Source organism: Anoplopoma fimbria, chromosome 2 (genome assembly GCF_027596085.1).
Source record: "Anoplopoma fimbria isolate UVic2021 breed Golden Eagle Sablefish chromosome 2, Afim_UVic_2022, whole genome shotgun sequence".
Lineage (NCBI taxonomy): Eukaryota > Metazoa > Chordata > Actinopteri > Perciformes > Anoplopomatidae > Anoplopoma > Anoplopoma fimbria.
The window spans coordinates 19,967,835-19,990,672 of record NC_072450.1 but is presented as its reverse complement, the minus strand read 5'-3'; the positions used below and the strand labels follow the sequence as shown (position 1 = coordinate 19,990,672).

The window sequence follows — 22,838 nt, the reverse complement described above, 5'->3', positions numbered from 1 at the left end:
GTCAAACAGTCAAGCATCATAAGATGGAATCACGCCATAGTATTGTTTAGTCATTGTTTGATCAGATATTTATTTCAGTATTTAAATTATATCCTTTCTATTTATAGATCTTTTCATTAATGCAAACATTTATGGCTGCTTGTATAACAGTAAGAAAACAGGTTAAAACATTCAGTAGCTAAACAAATTGCAAAGTAACGAAGGGAAAAAAGTAGGATTTTGTCATCGTTGCCCGAAGCAGATATTGTTTTGCATTTCTTGCTGGAAAATTTCAGCTTGTAGTTTATGGAAAGATTTTGCATGCAACTCAGCTTTTAATATCTATGAAGACGTGAAGTCTGGGTGTTTGGATTCTGATGGAACTTCTGACTTACAGGTCCCTGATCTTTTTTTCAACACAAAACCAATGGTGGGTGTTACACTGGATGGCTGCAGTAAAGCACTATTTCTATTCTGTTCACTGATTTTATAAACCTCTCGTGGGAAGGGGCAGAAGTATATTTTCCAGTGGTAGCCCTATAGTGTGCTGGAGAGACTGCAGCAGTGTGATCTTCAATATGGTTTGCACAGTGCAAGAGCTTAGTGCTTTCACTGAAATCTGAATGGCACATAGCTCATTTTGTCATACTGAACCCAATATAGGCAGCCTTCCTTTGGTAATTGTGTCATTTTTATTTAAAATGTGCGACTAAACTTTTCCCTTCATGCGGCAAAGTCTTTTTCTCTTTTCTGTCTGTGAATTCTGCCAGAGGACAGCAAAGGAATTTGTGTCTTTTTGTTACAGCAAGAGTGTTAACATTATCCAGCTCCTCCTTTGTGGAAACACAGAGCTTGTTGCAAAGAACAATAGTGCCTGAATGTTTGATGCACCACTGTAGCTTCAGGGCATTTTGTTGCAATCCTTTCTGCTGCTTTGTACTTTGGCTTTTGTTCTTGGATTGTGTGTGTGTGTGTGTGTGTGTGTGTGTGTGTGTGTGTGTGTGTGTGTGTGTGTGTGTGTGTGTGTGTGTGTGTGTGTGTGTGTGTGTGTGTGTGTGTGTGTGTGTGTGTGTGTGTGTGTGTGTGTGTGTGTGTGTGTGTGTGTGTGCGCATATCTGTGTGTGTGTGCATGTGTAGTAATCGTCTCCTGTGTTTTAAATATCATATTACATACAATGGAATTTGTATGATAATTGTGCTGCTGGATCTATTAATTATACATTCAGCCTATTCATCGTCTCCTCCCACCACTTGCTGCAGAGTATATGGAAGGTTAGGTGAAATGAGCCTTGGCTCTGCTGTACCACCCTGTATTTAAGAGATCTCTATTCCCCCCAGCTCTCTCAGAGCCATCATGCATTAAAGAGCATGAGATTTCATTACTTGTATCTGAGGGGCTTTAGAAATTCTCTGTTACTGCTAAGTAGGCATGACAGCATGACAGCCCCTCAGTAGATGTCTGGTGGTGTTCAACAACGGGATGTTACAGACTGTTAGATCAACTGACAGACTGCAGTCTGTGCTGGCCTAAAAAAATTAGAGATGGTGACACAAATTATTCTGAAATATATTTGACTAGCAATTGCATATAAAATATAAGAAAGCAGGTTGGGTTGGTCAGTACAGTACTTCTCTTCAGTATTTTTACTTTAAGTGTCAAAACACTTTGGATGCTGCCACTATTACTCATTCTTGCTTCTGTGATGACTGCCATACGACCACAGCTGGAGCCCTTTCTGCTCTTTCTTATTGAGTCAGCAACTTCCTGTTGATTTCTGTTGTTCTCTTATTTTTGCTCATCTCACTGTGTTTCTCTCATTCCCTGTTGATCAATTGCCCCCCATTGTGACCCGGTGTGTGTGCGCGGGCGGAGTGGGTACTGTTCTCAGCGGGTGGTCGGCCTCAATCACACTGGCTTCCTGTCTTGCATGAATAGGTATTTGATTTCACTTTAGCCTCATCAGTGGACCGCCATCCTCAGCTCATTTTGTTTCATATCATGCCAGCAGCTGCAAAGTCTCTTCATGTACACAGACATGACTACAGTCATCTAAGGACAATGCCAGATCAGATAGGGGGGCCACATTAGTTTTATTAAACAACTTTGCTGGGGATTTTCTGGGGGAATGAAACTGAAAACAAAACTAATTTAGTATTTGTATTTGGACAGTGACACATTTTATATTGTTTTGCACTGTACTCCAGCAAATTGGATTTGAAATGAAACACAGAAAATTGCTTCTTCATGGCACAACTCATAACTCTTTTTATAGACGACTAATTCTGCGACAATGACAAAGCTACAGTATCTACACTGTTTACATAAAACGGTTGTATAAAAGTCAAAGAGAGAGCGAGTGAGCCCTGCAACCTCAAAGTCATCATTTAATTATAAGTTAGCCACCAAATGTGGACAATGGGTAGAACAAGGCACTAACATTGCCACAGTTACTAATTTAATCAATATCATGTATCTACTGTATATTCTCAGTGACTCTGGTATTTGTCTTGTCAAGCTGCATATCATTTATCACATCCTCATCGTCATTGGAGTGGTGGGATGACAGGCTGTCAGCCATTTCCACAAAACTCCTCTCTGATTTCATTGCATTTCTTTGGATGTTTGTTGCTATCAGCAATTTGCCCCCTGCTGTACATACATTAATGCATACAATAAATACACATTTATATATAAATCTAACATATACTTGGACATAATACAATGTAAACTGTCAACTTGTTATTCTACATCTTTTTTGAAGCAGGTCCCTTGTTGGGTTTTATTGCAGTGTTTGGCTTCTCACATAATGCTTAGAGGTTAAAGATTTTTTAAAAGAATGATGCATTTACTTTGCATTCTTCAGAATTGATAAATCAGGGGATTACCTGCTTGTTAGGATTTTTTGTTTTGACTCTTAGGAACCAAAATAACTCAAATTCTGTACACAGTTTGTCCACTTAGAAGTTTTAAGCTGACAATATGCATTTGTGATACCAGTTGGGATGTGCTGTGAACCCTTTATTAACAGACTAATAAAGGGGCAGAGTCCATTTGTACATATGATAAATCGTGATTGTATCTTTATCATAACTTGGACTCTTTCCTGTCACTGTGAAAGTACTCTTGCAGATTTTGCTGCTTGTTTATTTAGCATGTTGTGGTATTGGATTAAGTGAAGATCACAGTCCTTCCACAATGTATATGATAAAGCTTAGCCTTGTGTTGCGGATGCTCTTGTGGTATTGTTGGAAGCTATAAAAGAAATAAAAAAAAAATACTAAAAAAGCTATGAGACTGTGCTAAAAGGTGCTGAATCCTCCTTTGCTGCAGTATAGCTGGTTGTCTGCATCAGAATTGGGTTCAGTGTAGTTTGTCTTAATAGCTTGATGTTACAGAATGACACCAAATCTTCCAGATTTATACCACCACATAGAAAATAACTAAATGTAAGCTAATGTTTATGATGTGTGTTAATGTGTATCCTGGCTAAAGAGATGATAGATGGCCACAATTGCCTTTCCGTTGCTGCTGCACAGTTGTTTGATGCAGTTGCTGTCTAATTTCTGTGGGCTAAAGAGATTGTTGCTGAAGCTTTTTTTAAAAAGCAGTTGCAAAAAGTTACCTGAGTTATGCTTTTTTTATTCAGAAAAAGCACAACTGCCTTTCTGTTTCTGCTGCAGCACTTTGATCCCTCTCTTTATTCAGTAAAATGTTGCAGTAAACTTTGTCCTCACTGAGATGACAGCTGTCAGTCTCAGTAACGAGGAAAGCAAAGTTTTCACTCATCAGCATCACTGGCAGCTTTTTCATGTCTTCCTCATATCCATCCTCTGTCTCCCTCTTTGATAGGCGAGCCATACAGGAATGCGCTCCTACATTTACAATAAGAACTCTGTGATTGGCTCACAGGCAGAACACTGCGGGATGCGGACATATTTCTTCAGTGCGGACACACAGGAGGACATGAATGGCTGGATCCGGGCCATGAACCAGGCTGCGCTGATGCAGCAGAGTCACACTATAAAGAGGTTGGTCTCACTCTACAGAGTAGGATTCATTACCCACCCTGGCTGGGCTTCTACAAATATCAACGACTCTCCCTCCCTTAAGTACAACAGTGTCTGAACTAGGTACGCCTTGAGTGATATCATGAAGGGAATCTGGATGTCACATTATTTAACCAAACAGTAATCTGTTTTGCTAGAACATTATGTGTTGAGGTTTGTATACCTCCTCTACAGTCTGCAGCCTTAATATCTGTGTCATAGCTGAAATTGGCTCCTTTTTCTTGCTTTCATGCCCTATGTTTCAAAAGTATGAACTGTCTTCGAAAGCAGGTCCAGCCCTTTATCTCTACAATGGGGCACTAGGATTTCTGCAGTTTCTCTGTGTGTGTATGCTGCTACTAGGTCTTGGTCTGGTATAGATGAGGCTTCTTGCAGCCCATTTCCAGCTTTTTACAGCAGTAATCATATTTGTGTGCTTTTATTTGTAGTTGAAATTCACTTTCAGCGCCAGAAATAGTCTGCAATACAGACTGAGACTCTCCCCACTGAATCTGCGGTAAATGCATTAGAATCTGCATTTAGACATCTTGGATATGCAGAATGCGCTGCATGCTCTGAATTGTCTGTACAATAACACCACCTAGAGGCCAATGTAAGTCAGTAAAAGAGCTCAATGTTCCTGCATAACTGTCTTTAGTGTGTTCCCTTGGAATGAAACATTAATTATATGAAATGATTAGCACTAATGAAGTAATAATAAATGCAAACAATATTTATTTCTGTGTAAACTGATCACTTCTCAGCATCTACCATGAGAATATGTACATCTATCTGCTTGAATACACCTTTTTTTGCTATTAATATTGTATCTCTTAGGAATTATTTCTGTTGAAATTAGCCACCCTTAGGTGGAAGCAGTTTGTAAAATGATCAATACCTGTTTGAAAAGTAGGTTTTGTAGCGATTAATCAATTTAATTGAGAAACCGAATTAATTACAAGTTCCTTTTAGTTGAACACATTAAAAAGAGTGACAATGTTCAAGTGTCTCTGCAAGTGGATTTGGAAATGACCTTTACAGTCACACAAGTATCCATTGTGTTTTTTATCCACTGTTGAATGTCATTTAAATCTTTTTGTTTCAAGAATATTGGTGCGCTTTATCATAATATATACGGTGAAGAGGAGGAATTAGATGAAGGTTAAATAGCTGAAGGAGTGTAGGCATGTGTGGTAGTTGAATTATGAAGTACTTTAATACTTCACTGCATACTCTTTGTAATTCAAGATGGGCCCTATAAAGCATTTATTTCACTTGTTTACAGGCAGGACTAACAACACTTACTGTTCATCAACATCATGTCTCACTTTTCCAGAGAGGTGGAGAATCCAAAGAAGGCTCTGCAGCAGGCTGTCCCACAGACCAACCATGTCCACATCAACCAGATCTCATCTCAATCAGAAAGCCTTTGCAGGACAGACAGAGAGGAGCCCCCGGATAACGGTATCCAACAGGCTCATAGAGACGAGGTGAGGTATGGATTAGAGATCCAAGGGATGCCCAGCCAGTCAGCGGCTGAGGAAAGAGGAGAGAGACTCTCTCCAGACTCTGTTGATGACGCCACCCACAAGAACGGACAGCAAACTGTAATCCAAGTGACTCTGCCACCAGAACATAATGGAAATGTCGTCTATCAGAGGGGCTTTGTTTCACGCATAGACCCTGAGAAACATGTGCAGAGGAAAAATACGCTGGCACAGGTGGAGCAGTGGGTCAAAGTTCAAAAAGGGGACCCACCAAAGAGGTCAGTTTGAATATTTAACAGCAACATGTACAAGGATGAAAGTAAAACCTAGAGTAAATGTCTCCCTCTAGTGGCTAGTATAAGGACTATGTTTGAATTGCTCTATTTTATGTAGAGAAAGCATTCTCATTGTGGTGAAATTGTTTATATAAAAGTAAAAGACATCCATGTGTTTTCTCTCCCAGTTCTCCCTCTGCTGAGTACAACCTCCCTCGGCGGACTCCTCCATTAAAGCCCAAAGCCAGCACAGTGGATGCCAGCTATCAGTCGTTGCCAAAGTCTCCCCGTCTCCCGTCGGGCAGCGCATCTCCTCCAGCAACGTGCAAATTGCCTAGTGACTACAAGTACGCCCATGACCGGCTCAGCCACTTCCGAATGTCCACCGACGAGCGCATGGCCACCAAGGAGGGGATGGTGTGGCAGCTGTACGAGTGGCAGCAGCGGCAGCAGTTCCGTCACGGCAGCCCCACCGCTCCGATCTACACTGGTCCCAACTTCACAGACTCCTCATCTTTTAGAGTTACTGTGGAGATGCCACGATCCATCTCTGTCCCACCGTCCCCGTGTGAGGTCCCACCGTCAGTCCCCTCCTCTTTCAAACCCTTGTCCCCTCGCCGGCCACACACTCCTTCAGACAGACGCACAGTCAGGCCCCTGGATGAGGTGGCCCCTGGGGACAGCACAAGATCCAGCTCCCCCGGCCATATTTGTGCCCATCTTTCTCAGGTAGGACGCCTACTTGGAGAGCAGAGGCATCTCTGGCATATTTAGTACTATAGGTGAACTTCTTACCTGCCTCTTAGAAATCTACAATTTACATTTTTTATTATAATATGAGATACATAAAATAACATTGACTTTCTTCCCAATCAAACTCTGAGATGGAGAGCATTACATTTAGTTTTAAATACTCTGATTTAAATTGCTCATATACTGTGCAGCATAGTGTCTTAACTACACAAGGAAATGTTGGATTAATAGAATAATACTATTGATTAATGTTGTAATGATCCCTCTGGTGTTTTGTATTGTCTACTATAGCCTAGGTTAAAAAAAACACAGCCTTGCTAGGAATAAGTTATCTATGTAGGGCATTACTCTCAAATCTGAAACATGCTAATATTTGTGTACTGATTAACTTGATCTTAAGCCATTTTTAAGAGAAAGTTAGAGGCTAATAGTGGTCTTATTTTATATTTTTATCATTGTCAACATGAAAAGACAAAAACCTTCCTACTAACAAGTATTGTCCATTTAGCCACAGGTTAATATAGCTTATGTCTCCATGCCCTGGAACACAGGACAAAAAGCATTGTCAGCCAAAAATGATCAAAACACATGAAAGAGCACACAGCCTGACATATTAATCCATTATGATGAACAAGGTCAGTGTGGTTATTTCCTTCTAGCAGTGCAAACGCATAACCATGTCCTGGTTGCTCCGTAACATCTGCCGCACACAAGACTTCTCTCCAGATCAGGAATGCGGTCTGTTTTTATTTAAACACACGTTTTGAACACTGGCGAAGTCAGTGGAGGTTGACAAGATTTACCCTGGAAGTCTGAAGGCTGCGGATATTAATGGGTTGTCATAGTTACCCTAGGGCTGAAATTATTTGTTCATTAATTGATTAGTCAATTAACAGAGAATTAAACAGCAACCATTTTGATAATTGAATAACTGTCAGTTTTCGAGCAAAAACATCAGTCATTCCCTGGTTTAAGATTCTCCGAAGTGAGGATTTGCTGCCTTTCTTCTTTTATATCGCTATGAACTAAATATCATAGAGTTATAGACTGTTGTTCCAACAAAACAAGGAATGTGAAGATTTTAAGTTTGGCTCTGGGAGGTTATTGGCCATTTTCACTTATTTCTGACATTCTATAGACACAATTATTAACTGGTTAATTGACAGTTAGTTGCAGCCCTAGCTGTAAGACATCTCTTCAGTGTGTCTTTGATGCCCTCACACAAAGTGGAGTGGTGATTCACAAGGGGCACCAGTAGGTTTGTTCCCAATGTGGTATCACTCTGCTATCACACTCGGTCGGAGTGATTTACCTCATATGTTTCAGTTAACAATAAAACACTTATACACAAATAGTCCCACCCTGTAGAATGGTAACTAGTCCAGGGTGTACCCCGTACAGGATAAACGGGTTTGATAATGGATTGAAGTTCCAGCCTTGATGAATGTGCTGATTCTCCATCGTTGGTGCTTTAACACTGCAATAATGGCACACAGTAAATGTCAGTACTCTGTCATTGGCATGGGACTGGAGCAGAATTGGATGATTCACATGTAGTGAACCAAATGACAAAGGTCTCCTTCTCACGGTAGGTTTGAAAAGTGGATGTGAGGTATCGATTGATGTCGGCTTGAAGGATGTGAGCTCACAAGGATGTGAGCTCACAAGGACACCATGGGAAGATTAGCACGAGGAGCATGAGAAGGCTCTGGCTTCTCAGCGCACACACTTTGATGCTCATGAGAATCATTTGCAGATTCACACAGTCCACACCCAGGCCCGCTCCACAGGTGGTGTGAGTGTGTGCGAGTAAAAGCTCGCCACTCCGCCGTTTCCCCAAACCGTCGCAGCGCTCAGACAGCACCACCACCGCCGCAGGAGACGGAGAGAGTGGCCGTCCTGTTATCCACACCCAGCGCTGTCTTCCCACCACACCCTCCACATGTGAAAAGATCTCCCTCCAAACCACCACCACATTTGCCAACACACACAGGCCTCACAACCAACCCTGTAGGCCTTACGCAAGTAAACAAAGTGTCACAGATGCTCTGTTTCCTCCATCATTCACATGAGTGTCAAGGCACTAATTATAACCATGGAACACAGTGACGCACAATTATGGAAACAACTTCAGAGAAAGATACATTTTTTAACAAAGGGAGCCATACGATCGGAGGGAGCGATGTTTGTGGGAGCTAAATTAAGTCTGCAATAAACTTAGTTTTGGTGCATCCAGCTTCTTTGAGGCTGATGGGGCTCTCTGGCTCGAGTGCGCTTAAGTAATAGCGATCTGTATACCTCTGTGGAATATCTTTAAGAAGTATGTTTTATTAGTAGCTAATCCAATTTGCCCAGGGCTCCTCAGCACCCTATAAACATCTCTACTGTATCTCAAACATCAGCAGCGGTCTCTTTCTTCTGATCTCGCATTTAAATAAAAAACCTATTATACAGCAAAAAAATAGTGGCATGGGAATCTCAAAGGGAACAGCTTACAGTGCTTCTCTTGCTCATAGCAAACAAATGTTATTTTAAGAAAGCAGGTTTAGTATAATTTATGTGTAGTTAATTAAATCTCTTGTTGTTTGTGTCCTTTTAAGGTTCTGTGGTGGGCCTGGTTTTTACTAATTCTGTGTGTTAAGCAGAAACGTCAGATTTCCCAAGCCCTGTAGCGTCTTAAACTCAGGACACACCTTGTTTGGAATAAAAGTAAGGGTGATGAAAGGGAGAAAAAGGATAGATGAAAATAAATAATCTGCTGTGTAGTCAAATTTGTTTGTAGACTGGGAGGCAATGGTTTAACTTTGATTCAGTTTGATAAAATGGTTTATCTTTCACTTTCAACACTCACATACTGAAGATGACTTAATGAATTAGACATTCTGTTTGATTTGACTCTATAAGATATGTAATAACAAGTTGCATTTTGTTTATCCGCAGGCTTCCCAAATAGAGAGAAGGTCCATGCCAGCCATGGGCTACATCACACACACTGTCAGTGCACCCAGCTTACATGGCAAAACGGTAGGATCCTCTCGATTACATTCACAACATAACTTTGTTTCATGTTTAAAGATTATTATGTATTAAAATGGTCTTAAAGCCTGTTAGTCTAGGACAGACAATCCAGGTATGAACAGGAATAGCTCACTCTAGGCTCATCTCAGTGACAGAATCAAGATGTAGAATCTGGAGCTGACTGACTTTGTGAACCCCTTATAAAGCTGCTTTAAACGTTATGCCATACAATATTTGGTCTAGTGTTCTGATAACTCTTATCTTCAGACAATCCCTGATAGCACAATAAATCATCCTCCCAGCCTCAGCTACTGCAGCTCAGCCACTGTACTGCCCAGATGGTTCTCAAGTATTTTCTCTCATCCCTCTGTGCTTTCACTGGCCTCCCGCCCCTAAACCCGGGCTTGGCTACAGCCAGAGGAGCTGACTCTGCTCCTCATTCAGCTTCGAAGGCACCAGGCTAAGATGGCTGGTGTGCACAGCCCCAGCGATGCGTTCGCTCACCTGCAGCACCACCAGCACAACGGCCTTCTAGGCCCCAGCATGCAGGTCAGGGGCCATTGTACTTCCCTAACCGCCTCTGCTGCACACTGCAACCCCTGCCAGTGCATTGAGGTCCCACTCCCCTCAGCCAATCCCATACATTAACTCCATGTCATTCATAAGACTGTGCAGTCTGTTGGTGTTGCTTGGTTGTCTTGTTCATTCAACCACTTTGGCATGGGCTGTGTTGCACCTTTAGACTGTCCAGATAGCCTCATAGCTCGACATAAGTGTCTTTATAGTTGTTGTCACTTATCAACCTTGTTCAAAGCCTGAAAAAGCTTTCAGAGGCTTGTGTTAAACTATTTGTAAAAAGAAATATGCCATATTTGAAGCATGTTGCTTGTCAACTGTGCCTGCATTTCATACTTTTCTTTGTATGATCGATGTATACATTTGCACAGCCACAAAACTCGTATCTAAGTTTCTGTGCTCTGATAAATCTTTTGCCCCTGGTGTTTTCATTCTGAAGCAGCCATCAGGCCCAAGTCTCCCTTATGAGCCTGTTCACAAACAGTGCATCGCTGTGAGTCTAGCAGATCGGCGCTCAGTAATGACAACTCCACCCAGTTTCTAACATCCAACCATTCTCTTACCATCCTTTTACCAAATGTCTTGCTCAAGACCTGTGTTGCTCAGTTGTGTATGAGGTCACACAGGCATTAAACCAGTCCAAAAATTACATCATTACTTAATTATAGTTTGGCTTCACTAACTATACATGAAAATACAGAGGTAGAAAAGTAAACTGTAATTAAGGCTGAGTAAATTAATGTTCTGTTAGCAAAGCCTGAACAGCAAATGAAAGCCTTAGGAGTCATCTGGTCACCCATTCTCCTTTGTAGTTTCATTTCAAATGATTTATCTCTCCACTGCTCATTTAAAGGCTGATGATACTTACATACAACTGAAGAAGGACCTGGAGTATCTAGATCTGAAGGTGGGCCCCAACAAAGTAAATGCCACTTTATCCTTTTCATCCTCTTCTCCATCTTCCTTCTTTGGACTGCAAATATGTTCTCCTGCTGCTGCCTCCAACATCTGCTTCCCTGTTTCCCATTTTTCTCTGTCTTTCCTCTGTTCTAAGCTAAGCTTTCTATTGTCCCCTTATGATGGAATTAACATGTATTTTCCCTGTCTTCTTATTATGTACATTTTTCATTAGAGGATAAAAAGATATTTTTTCAATAGTTATCTGGTGAATCCAACAAATAGTCCAATGTGTCTGACATAAAGGGATAGCAATGATTGGCTTCTTACTTGAAGTTACTGTGAAGAACATTAAACTGGTTATGAAACAATCTCAATTTAATACAGATGCCTCTATAACCCTCATAACATCCGATGCAAAGCTGGATCTGGGACCCTGCTGCTGTAAAATGAACACAAAATGAAAGTTCTTCGTAGTAACTTTAAGTAGAAGTCCTGATGTTCAGTTTGTCGCAATGTTTTCCATTGGATGATAGTACAGTACTTTCAGATGCAGCGGGGTGATAGAGTTATCTCATCCTAAAACATGTTGATGTTAAGCTTATCACAATGGGAATTTAAGTTTTTAAGCACATGGCTGAATTTCTAAAATGTTCGAGGCATGTGAACTCCAATTCCTGTATCAGTGTTACAGATTGTCTAATTGCAAAGGCCTATTACGGTTGTATTTAAGCAATCTGTCTCATTTAGCTAGCTACTGGCATAAATTCCATTTACACCTGTGCAAAGCATTGATCCTAATAATTTGTATGTGTAAACACCACAATGCAATAATGATAAATCACAGTTGTGTTTTGGAAAGGAGAGAGGTCATCTAATGATGTTCAGTACGTCCTGTGACTCCTCTCCGTTTCCTGTTTCAAAACAGATCCAAAGTATTGACCCGGTGATCGTATCAGTACACAATGTGTTTGAAAACTCCACTCCACAGAGTTTTGGGTACTGTTGGAATGTAAGGACGGTGTGCATACAAACTTAACCAGACCATTCCACTGCTTCTCAGAAGAAATGTGATGCATCCCTTGAAATTATGCAGGATTATGGGCATGGATACCAATCCAATCATTCACTGCGCGATACCCCCAACACTGCTATGAGATTTGAGATGATGCGGAGAGGATGTTGTTATGTCGAAGGGCTTCCTTGCATGCTACTAAGCATGTGTGAATGTATTGAATGTCTGTTTTTATATCTTCAGTTTGCTATTGTTTTGCTTGTAAGAGTTTAAGATATGACCCAATGGTGCTCTGTAAGAAATACACTGGAAATGTGACAATTTTATATTTCAGGGCCTCTAGTTTCATTGTGGTAACTTGCGAAAACAGACAATAACGTGCAGTGGTGTGTGTGTGTTCACTGTGGACTTGAAGGGGTACTCAAGAAACGTAGTATTGCATTAACACACAATTTGGTGAACTTGCAAAAAACAGATTACAGAAAAAGTGGTCAAAATTTGACAGTTTTGATAGTTGACTATCAACTTGTTAGTTAACTATCAACGTGTTTTTCGTTTGACCCATCTTTTAAACTCACTGTATGAGAATGAGACTGTAATTCAAGTTTTCTTTAAAAAGTTGCAGTCTCCAAGCCCAAGCTAAAATATCCTGGTGATCAGTTTTCCCAGCTCCCTGAAGAACCACAGAAAACCTTATAAAACAGTTCTCACAGGCAATGAAGTACTCCAAATGACTTCTCTGACATGTAAAATAGGTGGAATGCCCCTTAAACTGAGTTTCCCATTCGCCCTGGTCCCTTCTGCTGTGCTGGGTGTGGTGATCCTGATGTGGGTGTGTTATGAATATTCCACCCACACAACTCAGCTTCATGCATTACTAACTGTGACAGATAACTGGCAGAGAAATCTATGTATAGGACTCACTGACTGACAGTCCTTATACTATTCAACTGATGGCACATAAGAAATATCATCAAGTCCCTTTTAACTACAATAGAACTGATTACAGAAAGTATTCCTGTAAGATTATTTTATAATAGTGATGTTTAACTTTACCTAAATTTGGAATTTTGTAAAGTCACTAAACCTGACCAGATATGTCCATATAGGGATTCAACAGGAATATACAGGCCTTGAAATGATAACATTAGTAAACAAGTGCTCTATTTTTTTATGATTCAGTACTATTCAGTACTTTTAATGCATTTGCAAATTTTTGATTTGTCCAATATTTTGGTGCCAAACTAAGATGGTGAACAAAGTAAACATAATACCAACTCTAACATAAACATTTTAGAATTGTCATTGTAAGCATGTTAGCATGATGATGTTAGCATTTAACTGAAGCACCACTGTGCCTTAGCACAGCCCGACAGAGCCGCTAGCATGGCTGTAGACTCTTGTTAAGAGGATGGTGTTTCAATAGAAGCTGCAGGCAGTTATGATTTGTTTGCCTGGCAGGAGATCGATCTCATTGGTGAACCGAAATTTACAGATTTTAAACAAAGTTAAATGTCACACTGTGATGAGGTCCATGATTTCCATAATGCCATGGCAGGTGCATGAACATACACACAGTTATTTGTTTTTTATTATTCCCACCTTCTCAGTCTCTTACAGACTGCTTTGCCCACACTGTCGCTGCACTGCTGTACTAAGTTTTGTTATACAAGCTCATGCTTATTTATTTTTATTTTTATTATTATTTTTTTCATCGTTTTATCCACTTTAGATCCATCCAGCGTGATTTTTCTAACAGACTCACTCTATGTTGAAAATCCACACAGCTGTTGTTATCTGTTCACTGGAAGTATTAAAGTAAAGGTATTCATAATATGCTATTCGATAAATTATATTAAACATTTTATTGTATTTGTGGCTATGTGGAATTTCAGGTTACTGGACGTGAGAGTTTAAAAACAGAAAGACCATCCAGGCCTGTGAAAATAGCAGAAAGTGATGCTGATGTAAGTGAATCTTTCCGTTCTCAGGATATAAAGAAATCGTCTGATAAGCACCCTGTTTATCCGACTCTTCCTTTTCTTTAAGATCTCCATTTCTGACTTCTTACAATCCACTACAGAGAAGCAGCTGACTTTACTGTGTGTTTTAGTGTGGTTTGTGTATGTGTGTGTTCTGAAGTTGTGGTGAACAGAGGCTGCGGAGGCAAGGGAACGTATGTACATTGCAACACTGTGGGGACACCCATCCACACTGCAGAGTGAGGGCCTGAGAGTATCGACCACAGCTTTTATTTTCCTCCCTGCAATTTAAAGGGAAAAATACATGTAATGGGAGTTTTAGATGTTGAGCTGTTAAATTTTTCAGTTTGATTTGCCTGACCCTGCTTTTCTCGTTCTTTGTTTTCTGCTGAATAGAGGTAAATAAGATGGATGTCCTGGCTTTTCATCATTAGCATTGTTCCACTTTAACAATTTATAAGAAATTGCCAGTAAATTGTCTGAACAATGAATATTTCATGCAATTAAAAACAACAATATACGGCAGCAAAATAAAAACAGCTTAATTATTAATTGAACAGAATGATAAATAGATCTGAGAAAAAAAATTCACTGTGTGAGGAAGACTGTGAACTAGGCAGTCTTATGTTGTTTTCATAAACACATAACCCATTTCGGGGAAAACAAATCTGTCACTCTCAATAAACACGGTTTTCTCCAAAAGTGAATTTGAAATATGGATTTTTGATTATGATTACTCATAATGGGTATTACCAGATCTCACCCCCAAACTAGACAGTATAGAGCCTTTTGATATTTCTCACTGCACTGATGAGAGGAATTCCTCGGGGCTCTTCACATAGATGAGCCTTATTGACATATTTACAGACAGCGAAGACGGCAGCAGACGATCAATTCGTCTTATCTGTCTGCGTTGTTAGAATATAGTTGAACAAGACTAGAATAGAGCAGCTGACCTCTGTTGTAAACAGATACTGTATCTCATCAGCCAAGTTGCTGTTTTTTCTCTCTTCTGTTTTTATGTCCCATTATAACTATACTCTATATGTTTCGCTATTAGAGGTAAACAGAGACTAATACGAAGGAAAGGTAAATGTAGATTTTATCCTTTGTTTTCCTGCATTCTTATTTTTTCAATACGTTTTTCCTTCAGGTGAAATTAAGTCGACTGTGTGAACAAGACAAGATTCTACAGGAGCTAGAGGCCAGGATACGCTCTTTGAAGGAGGACAAGGTTTTTGTTTTTTTCATAATATAGAGTTGTCTTTTCTATTTTGTAAGTGTTTAAATGTGTTTGTGTCAGCCTGTATTGGTGTAGCCTATAAAATGTCTTTGTTTAACGACGGTGTTTCTCATGTCTTTATCTAGGACAAGCTGGAGTTGGTGCTGGATGTTTCCCACCAGCAGATGGAGCAGTACAGAGATCAGCCGGCCCATGCTGAGAAGATTGCCTATCAGCAGAAATTACTACAAGAGGATGTGGTGCACATCAGGGCTGAGATATCTCAAGTATCCACAGTAAGAGACAAGCTGCACTCACAAGTCTATTGTGCATATAATGGAATATGCAGCGTTTTTGGCGTCTTTATTAAAATGATCAGTTTTAAATTGAGGTTTGGGATGTGAGAAACTCTAAATCAAACAGCTCAGACTGGGTCCACTACTGCACACAAGTACATGCTACCACTTGCAGTATGTTTTTATTGACTGGAAACAAGATGTTCACCTCTATTTTTAGTTGTTCCCTTTTGAAGGTTTCTGCAACTGGCAGAATGTTTCAGGTTGACTGTGACTATCAAAATGAGTGCTCAGGGACAAACCTGAGGCTACAAAGAAACTCATGAGTACATTTCTCTGTCGCTCTGAAAAATGCTTGTTCATTGATATTCAAAATATTCAGGGTTAAAATTTGTTTCAAAAGAACATTTACAAATAACCACAAGATTACACAACAGTTAAAAAGACAAATTTTGTCTCTCTATGTCGAAGACATTTCCGACCACATTGGTTGTTTTCAAACATTCTACACTCTCGTTGGATGCAATTAGTAGGTTATAAGAATGACAAATGGAAACAATCATGAGAAATCATGATTAAAATAAAATAACTCAAGACTTTGCTCTCTACAACTCCCATATTCATCTCTCCATGTGTGTGTAAAGTGTCACTATAAAGTTTTGTAAAACAGGATGGAACCTTGAAACCATGGTAGAAGCATTGGCTCAAGAAATGAGTACAGTATCTGAAAGCTGTGTCTGATCTCATTAGAACGTGGGAGTGTGTCCTGTTTTTGTTTTGCAGGAGATGGAGAACGCGTGGAATGAGTACAGCCGACTGGAGAGAGATGTGGACCGGCTGAAGGCGGCCCTGCAGGGACAGATGAACTGCAGCGATCTCTCTCAGGTCTGTGGCTCAGTGATCGCTGTGAACACACAGAGGCAGTCATTCACTGTCATGGATGGGTGTGTGTGGGAAGACTAGTTACTGTGTACTGATTTCACATGCACAGACAAAGCAAATACATACTGTATGTGTGATTGACATCTCTTCAGAGGATCAGCTTCAAATTGAAAACTGTATTTTGGCCAATTACATGACCTCCCATCAGTAATGCATTGCCCGGGTACGGAAGTAATTTTACAGTTTGTTAAGTAAAAAAAGCAAAACTTTTGGAACACCAGTAGGACGACAGGTGCGTAGAAGACAATATAGAACAAAAAACTCCTGCACACTGTCTTTTTCACTTGCATATAGGTATATTCAGTCACAACGTTTCGGTATGTAAACCTTCATCAGGTTACAGTTTGTTAAATAAGATGCGTCTATTTAGACTTGTGTGTTTCTGTGTTCCTCTGTGAGCAGCAAGATAAAGTCCAGATCAGAAAAGAGCTGTGGAGGATTGAGGATGTTATCGCAGGCCTCAGCACCAGTAAAGCTTACTACAAAGTCACTATCTCCTCTGTTACCAACCCAGGTAAGACACCTGGAGCTTTCATGTGTACAAAGCAAAATATGTTTGCTGTCTGCGCAATGCAGTTCATGCCACGTGATCATGCTACTGTATCTCGCCATTAACGCTCTTAATCATATACTCAATACTAATGCCTCGAACATTTCCCATGGGGAAAGAAAGCACTGTCTTTGCAGCGTGTGTGTATTCATGTTACATGTTCATATTCATCGAATTCCCCAGAGAGGAAATTTGTGCCTTCAGTGTCGGCGTCATCAGTGCCTTCTGTGTCTGGGAGCCCGTCTGCTATGGAGATGAGATTGTCCCAGCAGCAGCAGCACAGCCCCCACCTCAGCCCCAGTAGCCACACCCCCACCCTTTCCTCCAGCCCCAGCAAGCAACCCTTACATCACTGGGTGGATTCAACCATCACCAGTGGGCTTAAATGGGTGAGTGACCCCTGCAACAGGAGGCTGCTGTTTTTTTCACAAACATATTTTTATGAAAAAAAAAAAGCTGCATTTAGTCTTTGAACGATGCAGTTTGACTGCTGACTAAACTTGCCAGGCATTTTATATTCCATTTCCTATTGACCCTTCGCTAAAACCTGCCCTCCGCTGCTACTCCGTCAAACTGTCAGGGCTACCATGGAGCCCACACTGTCACTAACTGTCACCAAATATTATCACATTTTTGAGAAAACAAAAAAGGGGATTTTAAAAGAAGCAGAAAGGGGGATCTACAATATGGTTTGGAAGGTTATACCCAGGATGTCAAACTCAGCAGTGAATACAGGTCAAAAAGATAATGATAGAGGCTAAAGCCTATAGACCACAGTTTAAAAGTGAACCACCACATCACCTGGCGATCGAGAGAAAAGACAATGACATTAAGGAACAACACTGATTATGTAAAGCTGTGAATAGCAGGTAGATACACTGCTACAAAGAAACCCTCTAAAGCAGCGTTTGTAGACATTCAGTTTAACTTCAGTAGCTAGCGTAGCATAGACGTGTTAATGCTAGTTAATAATGTGCTAACGTACTCTGCTAATATTAGCTCCACAGGTTTTTACGGAGAAACAAAACGTTTTCGAAACGTATATATCTCCTTCAAACCTCTCTGGGTAACGAGTATCACTCGCTAGCTCAAAGTCCATAAAACCAGCCTGAAAATGAAGAAAATCTGAAACCATTGCATAAGAGTCTATGGAGCAGAGCCTGATAGTTGTTGGACCCTGATCAGAGCTCGCCAATGCTGAAGACATGATTGGCCAGTCTTTGCGAAGGGTCAATTGTGTGACCAACTAGGGTTGTTCAAAACTATGACATGATGCATTACCAAGTAAAGCTTTGCTTTTTCTCTTTTGGGTCAGTGTTCCATTTACACTTTTTTCAGTACTAGTTTAACGGTTGCAACTATTGATTATTTTCATTATAAATAAGTCTGTTAATAATTTTTCCATCAATAAATTATTTGATGAGTTTAATGGCCAGTGCATATTATTTGGTGGCAAATTTTTCCCTTGTCCTAACTAGGGGCAGTTTCTGGTTTTGTCTGTTCTGGTCTACTGTAGAAACGTAGCAGACTCTTTGCAGATGACCCGCTCTGTATGTAGATTTAACATCTCATTCTACGGTAGCGAAAACACAAAGATTGCTATTTACAGGCTATTATCGATTAAGAAAACATACGCATTAATAATATATTCCATTTCAGCTAATCATCATACATGCTACACCGTAGCCTTTTAAAAAATGTCAGAAAATAGTGATTCCAAAACTCACAAAGACATTCAGTTTGAGGGGGTAATGGGAAACTCTTCCATTTGAGAAGATGAAATGTGAATGAGTGAATGTTTTGTAATTTTATCAAGAATATTCTCAATTTAACTATTAATTATATACTGATTTTAACACTACCTAGATAAAGCTCTAGTTTTGTTGGTTTAAGTTTGTTGCCATTTTTTCCCCCATTGTAAAGCAGATAGCATAGAGACGGACAGATAACAAAGGGAGAGAGAGTATCCACATATGTGTATCTAGCATCAGGTATTCATTACTGTTTTTGTGGTCTCTTAGAAAGATTTTAAGTATTCATTAAAAGTTACCAGTTGTTTTGTGTGCAGGGTGAGGAAGATGTGCCTCCCAGACCTCCTCTACCTCAGCTTTACAGTCCTGATGAGCATCCCCCTGCTGTGCCCGTTGCCCCGGGAGACAACGGTCATCAGACACACTTCTGTACGCGGCCTCAAACGGCAGTCAGATGAACGCAAAAGGGACAGAGAGATTGGCCAGTACACTAATGGAGACAGTAAGGTACATCCATTATGTGTGTATTTGTGCTACTTAAATGTTTACGTTTTATTTTCTCATCTGTTTCTAATCTGTCTTTGAATCTCAGGTGGAGCTTAGGCCTTTCCTGAGTGATCCAGAGCTTATGGGAGCTGGAGATGGCTCCAGTCACATCAGTATAGTAGCATCTGGCCATGACGGTTACCAGACATTACCTAGCAGAGGTACAGTAGAACAGATTTATTTAGCTGTAGCATATTTTATGTGTTAATAAATTTACCCTCGCTTTTGGCTTTATCGCCAAGTCAAGAACGGTGTTCTTTACATTTGTTGGCTTTCCCTCAGGAGTGGCTGGCTCCTCGCTTAGGTTAAATCAGTCCTCGAGCATCTCCTCGTATGTGACCCTCCGAAGAGCAGCCTCAGCTGCCGGCATGAAGGTGAGGCTCAGAATGAACTTCGTCAAATGTATAGACGATTTGATGACATAAAATTAATTTGATGAAATCAAATTGTAAAGAATGAATCAAAAGTGAGTACCCAAAGCAGGGGAGAGACAGCACAGATACAGTAATAATTACAATTCTAGAAAATATCTATGAAACTCAAGACTGAATAAATTGAGATTTAATAAATTTTGATATTATGAGCTCACACAAATACTTCTGGCTAGCCCAAGTCCTGCATCAAACCCAGCTGGAAATGTTTTTATATCTGAGCTGGAGACTTGAAAGAATTATTTATTTTTGAAAAAAAATTTAGTATGTTTTTTGAACCCAAGATGATTCAATTTAGCAGCATTTTAAATGTTATATATAATTTGTAAAAAAGAAAAAGAAATAAAAAATCAATCAGTTAAAAATTATTGTGATCATTTTTACAACATTATTTTCAGATTCAGATTTCAATAGTCATATTTTCCAGTATTTAAAAATCACATAGTAAAATTCCTTATGAATAAGCATTATTCTGGGGAAGAAATTTTGTCACTTTTTTAAACTTTATTTTATTTATAATACTTTTCTATCTTGTTTTATTACTATTTCTCTTGTTTGCACTATACCCTATGCTCCTGTAAATCCTGTAAATTTCCCCGCTGCAGGAATAATAAAGAATTATCTTATCTTATCTTATCTTATCTTTTTCATTTCCTTATTAACATTAGCTTTTACATTCATGTTAGGTTTGTTTTTATTTTCTTCCACTTCTTTGCCTTCTGCTGCACCTTTTGCTCATGTTATAAACTCTCTTTGCTCCCACTCTGCTCAGGAGAGACCAAAAAGTGCCTTGGAGCGTCTGTACTCTGGGGACCCGGTGCAGCAGCAGAGGGGGAAGATGAGTGCCGATGAACAGCTGGAGAGGATGAAGAGGCACCAGAAGGCCCTCGTCCGCCAGCGCAAACGCACCCTGAGCCACGGAGACCGCCACGCCTCTTCCTCGACGCGCACCTCTTCTTCCTCCTCACGCCCGCTTTCAGCAGACTTGGGATCAGTATGTTACTAGAGCAATATCACACGTCACTCTCTAATGCATGACGACAACCAAACCGAGAGTGGCGATCTACAGTAGTAATGAGTGCCTTTACTTGGTGCAGTCTGTCTTTTCTCAGTTCCTGACATTACAAAGTTGATAGCAATACCTTGACATAGGGCTGTATGGCAGTTTACTATATGGCTCTAATTGTTCACAATTTATGCATGTTGTTCTCAGACTTTAATACACCTTTTTCACAGGAGAAATTTGTCATTGTAGGAAAAGCACAGTTACTAATAACATTAACAATGGCTCTGTTTTGTTAGTGTCCCAGAAAGCCATGACAGTGGGGCAGTGAGTCAGCATGCAGGGTACTGACACCCTGATGCTGCTAAATGGATTGCGGCCAACTATATTTTCATTATTTAGATCTGTGCCTTTCCTACTGTCCTACATGTAAAGTGTCTTCTATGAAAAAGGCCCATACTGATTAGTAAATAACAGTTTCTGCCTTACACTTAAAGGGACAGTTCACCCAAAAATCAAAAAATACCTTTTTTCCTCTTGTCACCTTTTATCCTCTGTAGTGGTATTTATCAATCTAGATTGTTCTGGTTTGAGTTGCCTAGCTATCATGTGCAGATATAATCCAATAGTGTAGCTGTGGATTATCTTGTGTAATCAGGTCATGATTTCTGATGAAAGAAACTTTTTTTTTTCTCTCGCTTTGAACATCACAAGCCAAGTGCCATAAACTCCCATTAAAGAAGGCAGCCATCTCCACGGGCGATATCTCCCAAACTAGGCAATTTACACCCAAAAAAAATATAGATTGATAAATATGTAGCACTACAAGTTAGAGGAAAAATATGTATTTTAGATTTTTGGGGTGAACTGTCCATTTAACAATTAACTGTAGCTCAAGAAATGTGTACCTGTGCTCATTATGAATGGAAATAATACAATTTGACAATGAATAGGTTAAAGTAATATTCCTCAAAAGTTTAACCAATAATATATCTTGCCTATCAAACACATAACACACTAATTACCACAGACAAGGGCCTTCAATCTACCGCTCACATTCATGGGTATTTTTTCTATAATTACTTGTTATAAACCCTAACATTGCTTTATCCATCCATTCTCACCTCTCCTCATTGATCTTTTAATTTCTTGACTATGGACTACTTTAACAGTCTACTTTAACCGTACTACCACACCCTTCTCTACCCTTTGGTGCTATTTGGAAGCACAAACCGCTCCTCGTCCTCTCTCTCTCTTTATTAAGCTATCAATGCCTGCTGTTCTTCAATGAAGTGCTGTTGCTATCTCTAAGCAGTCCATTTATATGTTTGTGTGTGTGTGTGTGTGTGTGTGTGTGTGTGTGTGTGTGTGTGTGTGTGTGTGTGTGTGTGTGTGTGTGTGTGTGTGTGTGTGTGTGTGTGTGCAAGAGAGAGAGAGAATAAGAGAAACAAAGGGCCTACTTATTTTCTACTGACCAAATCATTGACATACACTTAGCAATGCCTATTTAAGCCTATTCATCTCAATCTAATCATGGCATTTTTTTTTTTTTACTTATATGAAGATAGATATATTCTTAATGAGGGGCCTACTGTCTTTTTAAGAGAGAGCCTTTTATGTGAACAATACTAATGTGCATGACTTCCATTTCATATCAAAACCTAGGTAAAGATATTTCATTGTTTGCCAGTGTCTTTATCTGATATTAATACAGAAGTAATTATAAGCAATTGTTACTTATAAGAATGCTTCATTTTTCAAATGTGAATGTTTGCAAATAAATAAACATTATTTTCTAATGGACTCATATTGCCATGTTTTTTATTTATTATATATTTTTCATCAGGTCATCAGTATGAGTGAAGTGATCTTTCCAGTTTGTGTCAATGGCATCATGTTGTCTTCTTTTTCACTGTTGTAGAGAATTTGCATGTTGGGATTTGAGAGCATAAGCATACTCAAATCAATGCATGCTCCCTCTTTTTCCCCCCCTTTTTCACACTTACACACACACTCTTCTGCAGCCTTTAAAATCACATTAGAATACCAGATATAACCAGTGTTATTG

The 22,838-nt window shown here is 39.8% G+C and overlaps 1 protein-coding gene across 1 annotated transcript in view; it reads left to right on the top strand.

The window, feature by feature from the left end:
• The window catches only part of plekha7b (pleckstrin homology domain containing, family A member 7b), a 67,654-nt gene that overhangs the window by 37,205 nt on the left and 7,611 nt on the right, over window positions 1-22,838 (top strand). Inside the window, 16 exon segments of the mRNA XM_054611139.1 lie at window positions 3,830-4,008; window positions 5,363-5,791; window positions 5,977-6,517; window positions 9,482-9,565; window positions 10,989-11,057; window positions 13,943-14,014; window positions 15,183-15,263; window positions 15,398-15,547; window positions 16,331-16,432; window positions 16,892-17,003; window positions 17,223-17,428; window positions 19,108-19,178; window positions 19,180-19,297; window positions 19,383-19,497; window positions 19,619-19,710; window positions 20,540-20,761. Coding sequence (XP_054467114.1) covers window positions 3,830-4,008; window positions 5,363-5,791; window positions 5,977-6,517; window positions 9,482-9,565; window positions 10,989-11,057; window positions 13,943-14,014; window positions 15,183-15,263; window positions 15,398-15,547; window positions 16,331-16,432; window positions 16,892-17,003; window positions 17,223-17,428; window positions 19,108-19,178; window positions 19,180-19,297; window positions 19,383-19,497; window positions 19,619-19,710; window positions 20,540-20,761 — 2,643 coding nt within the window.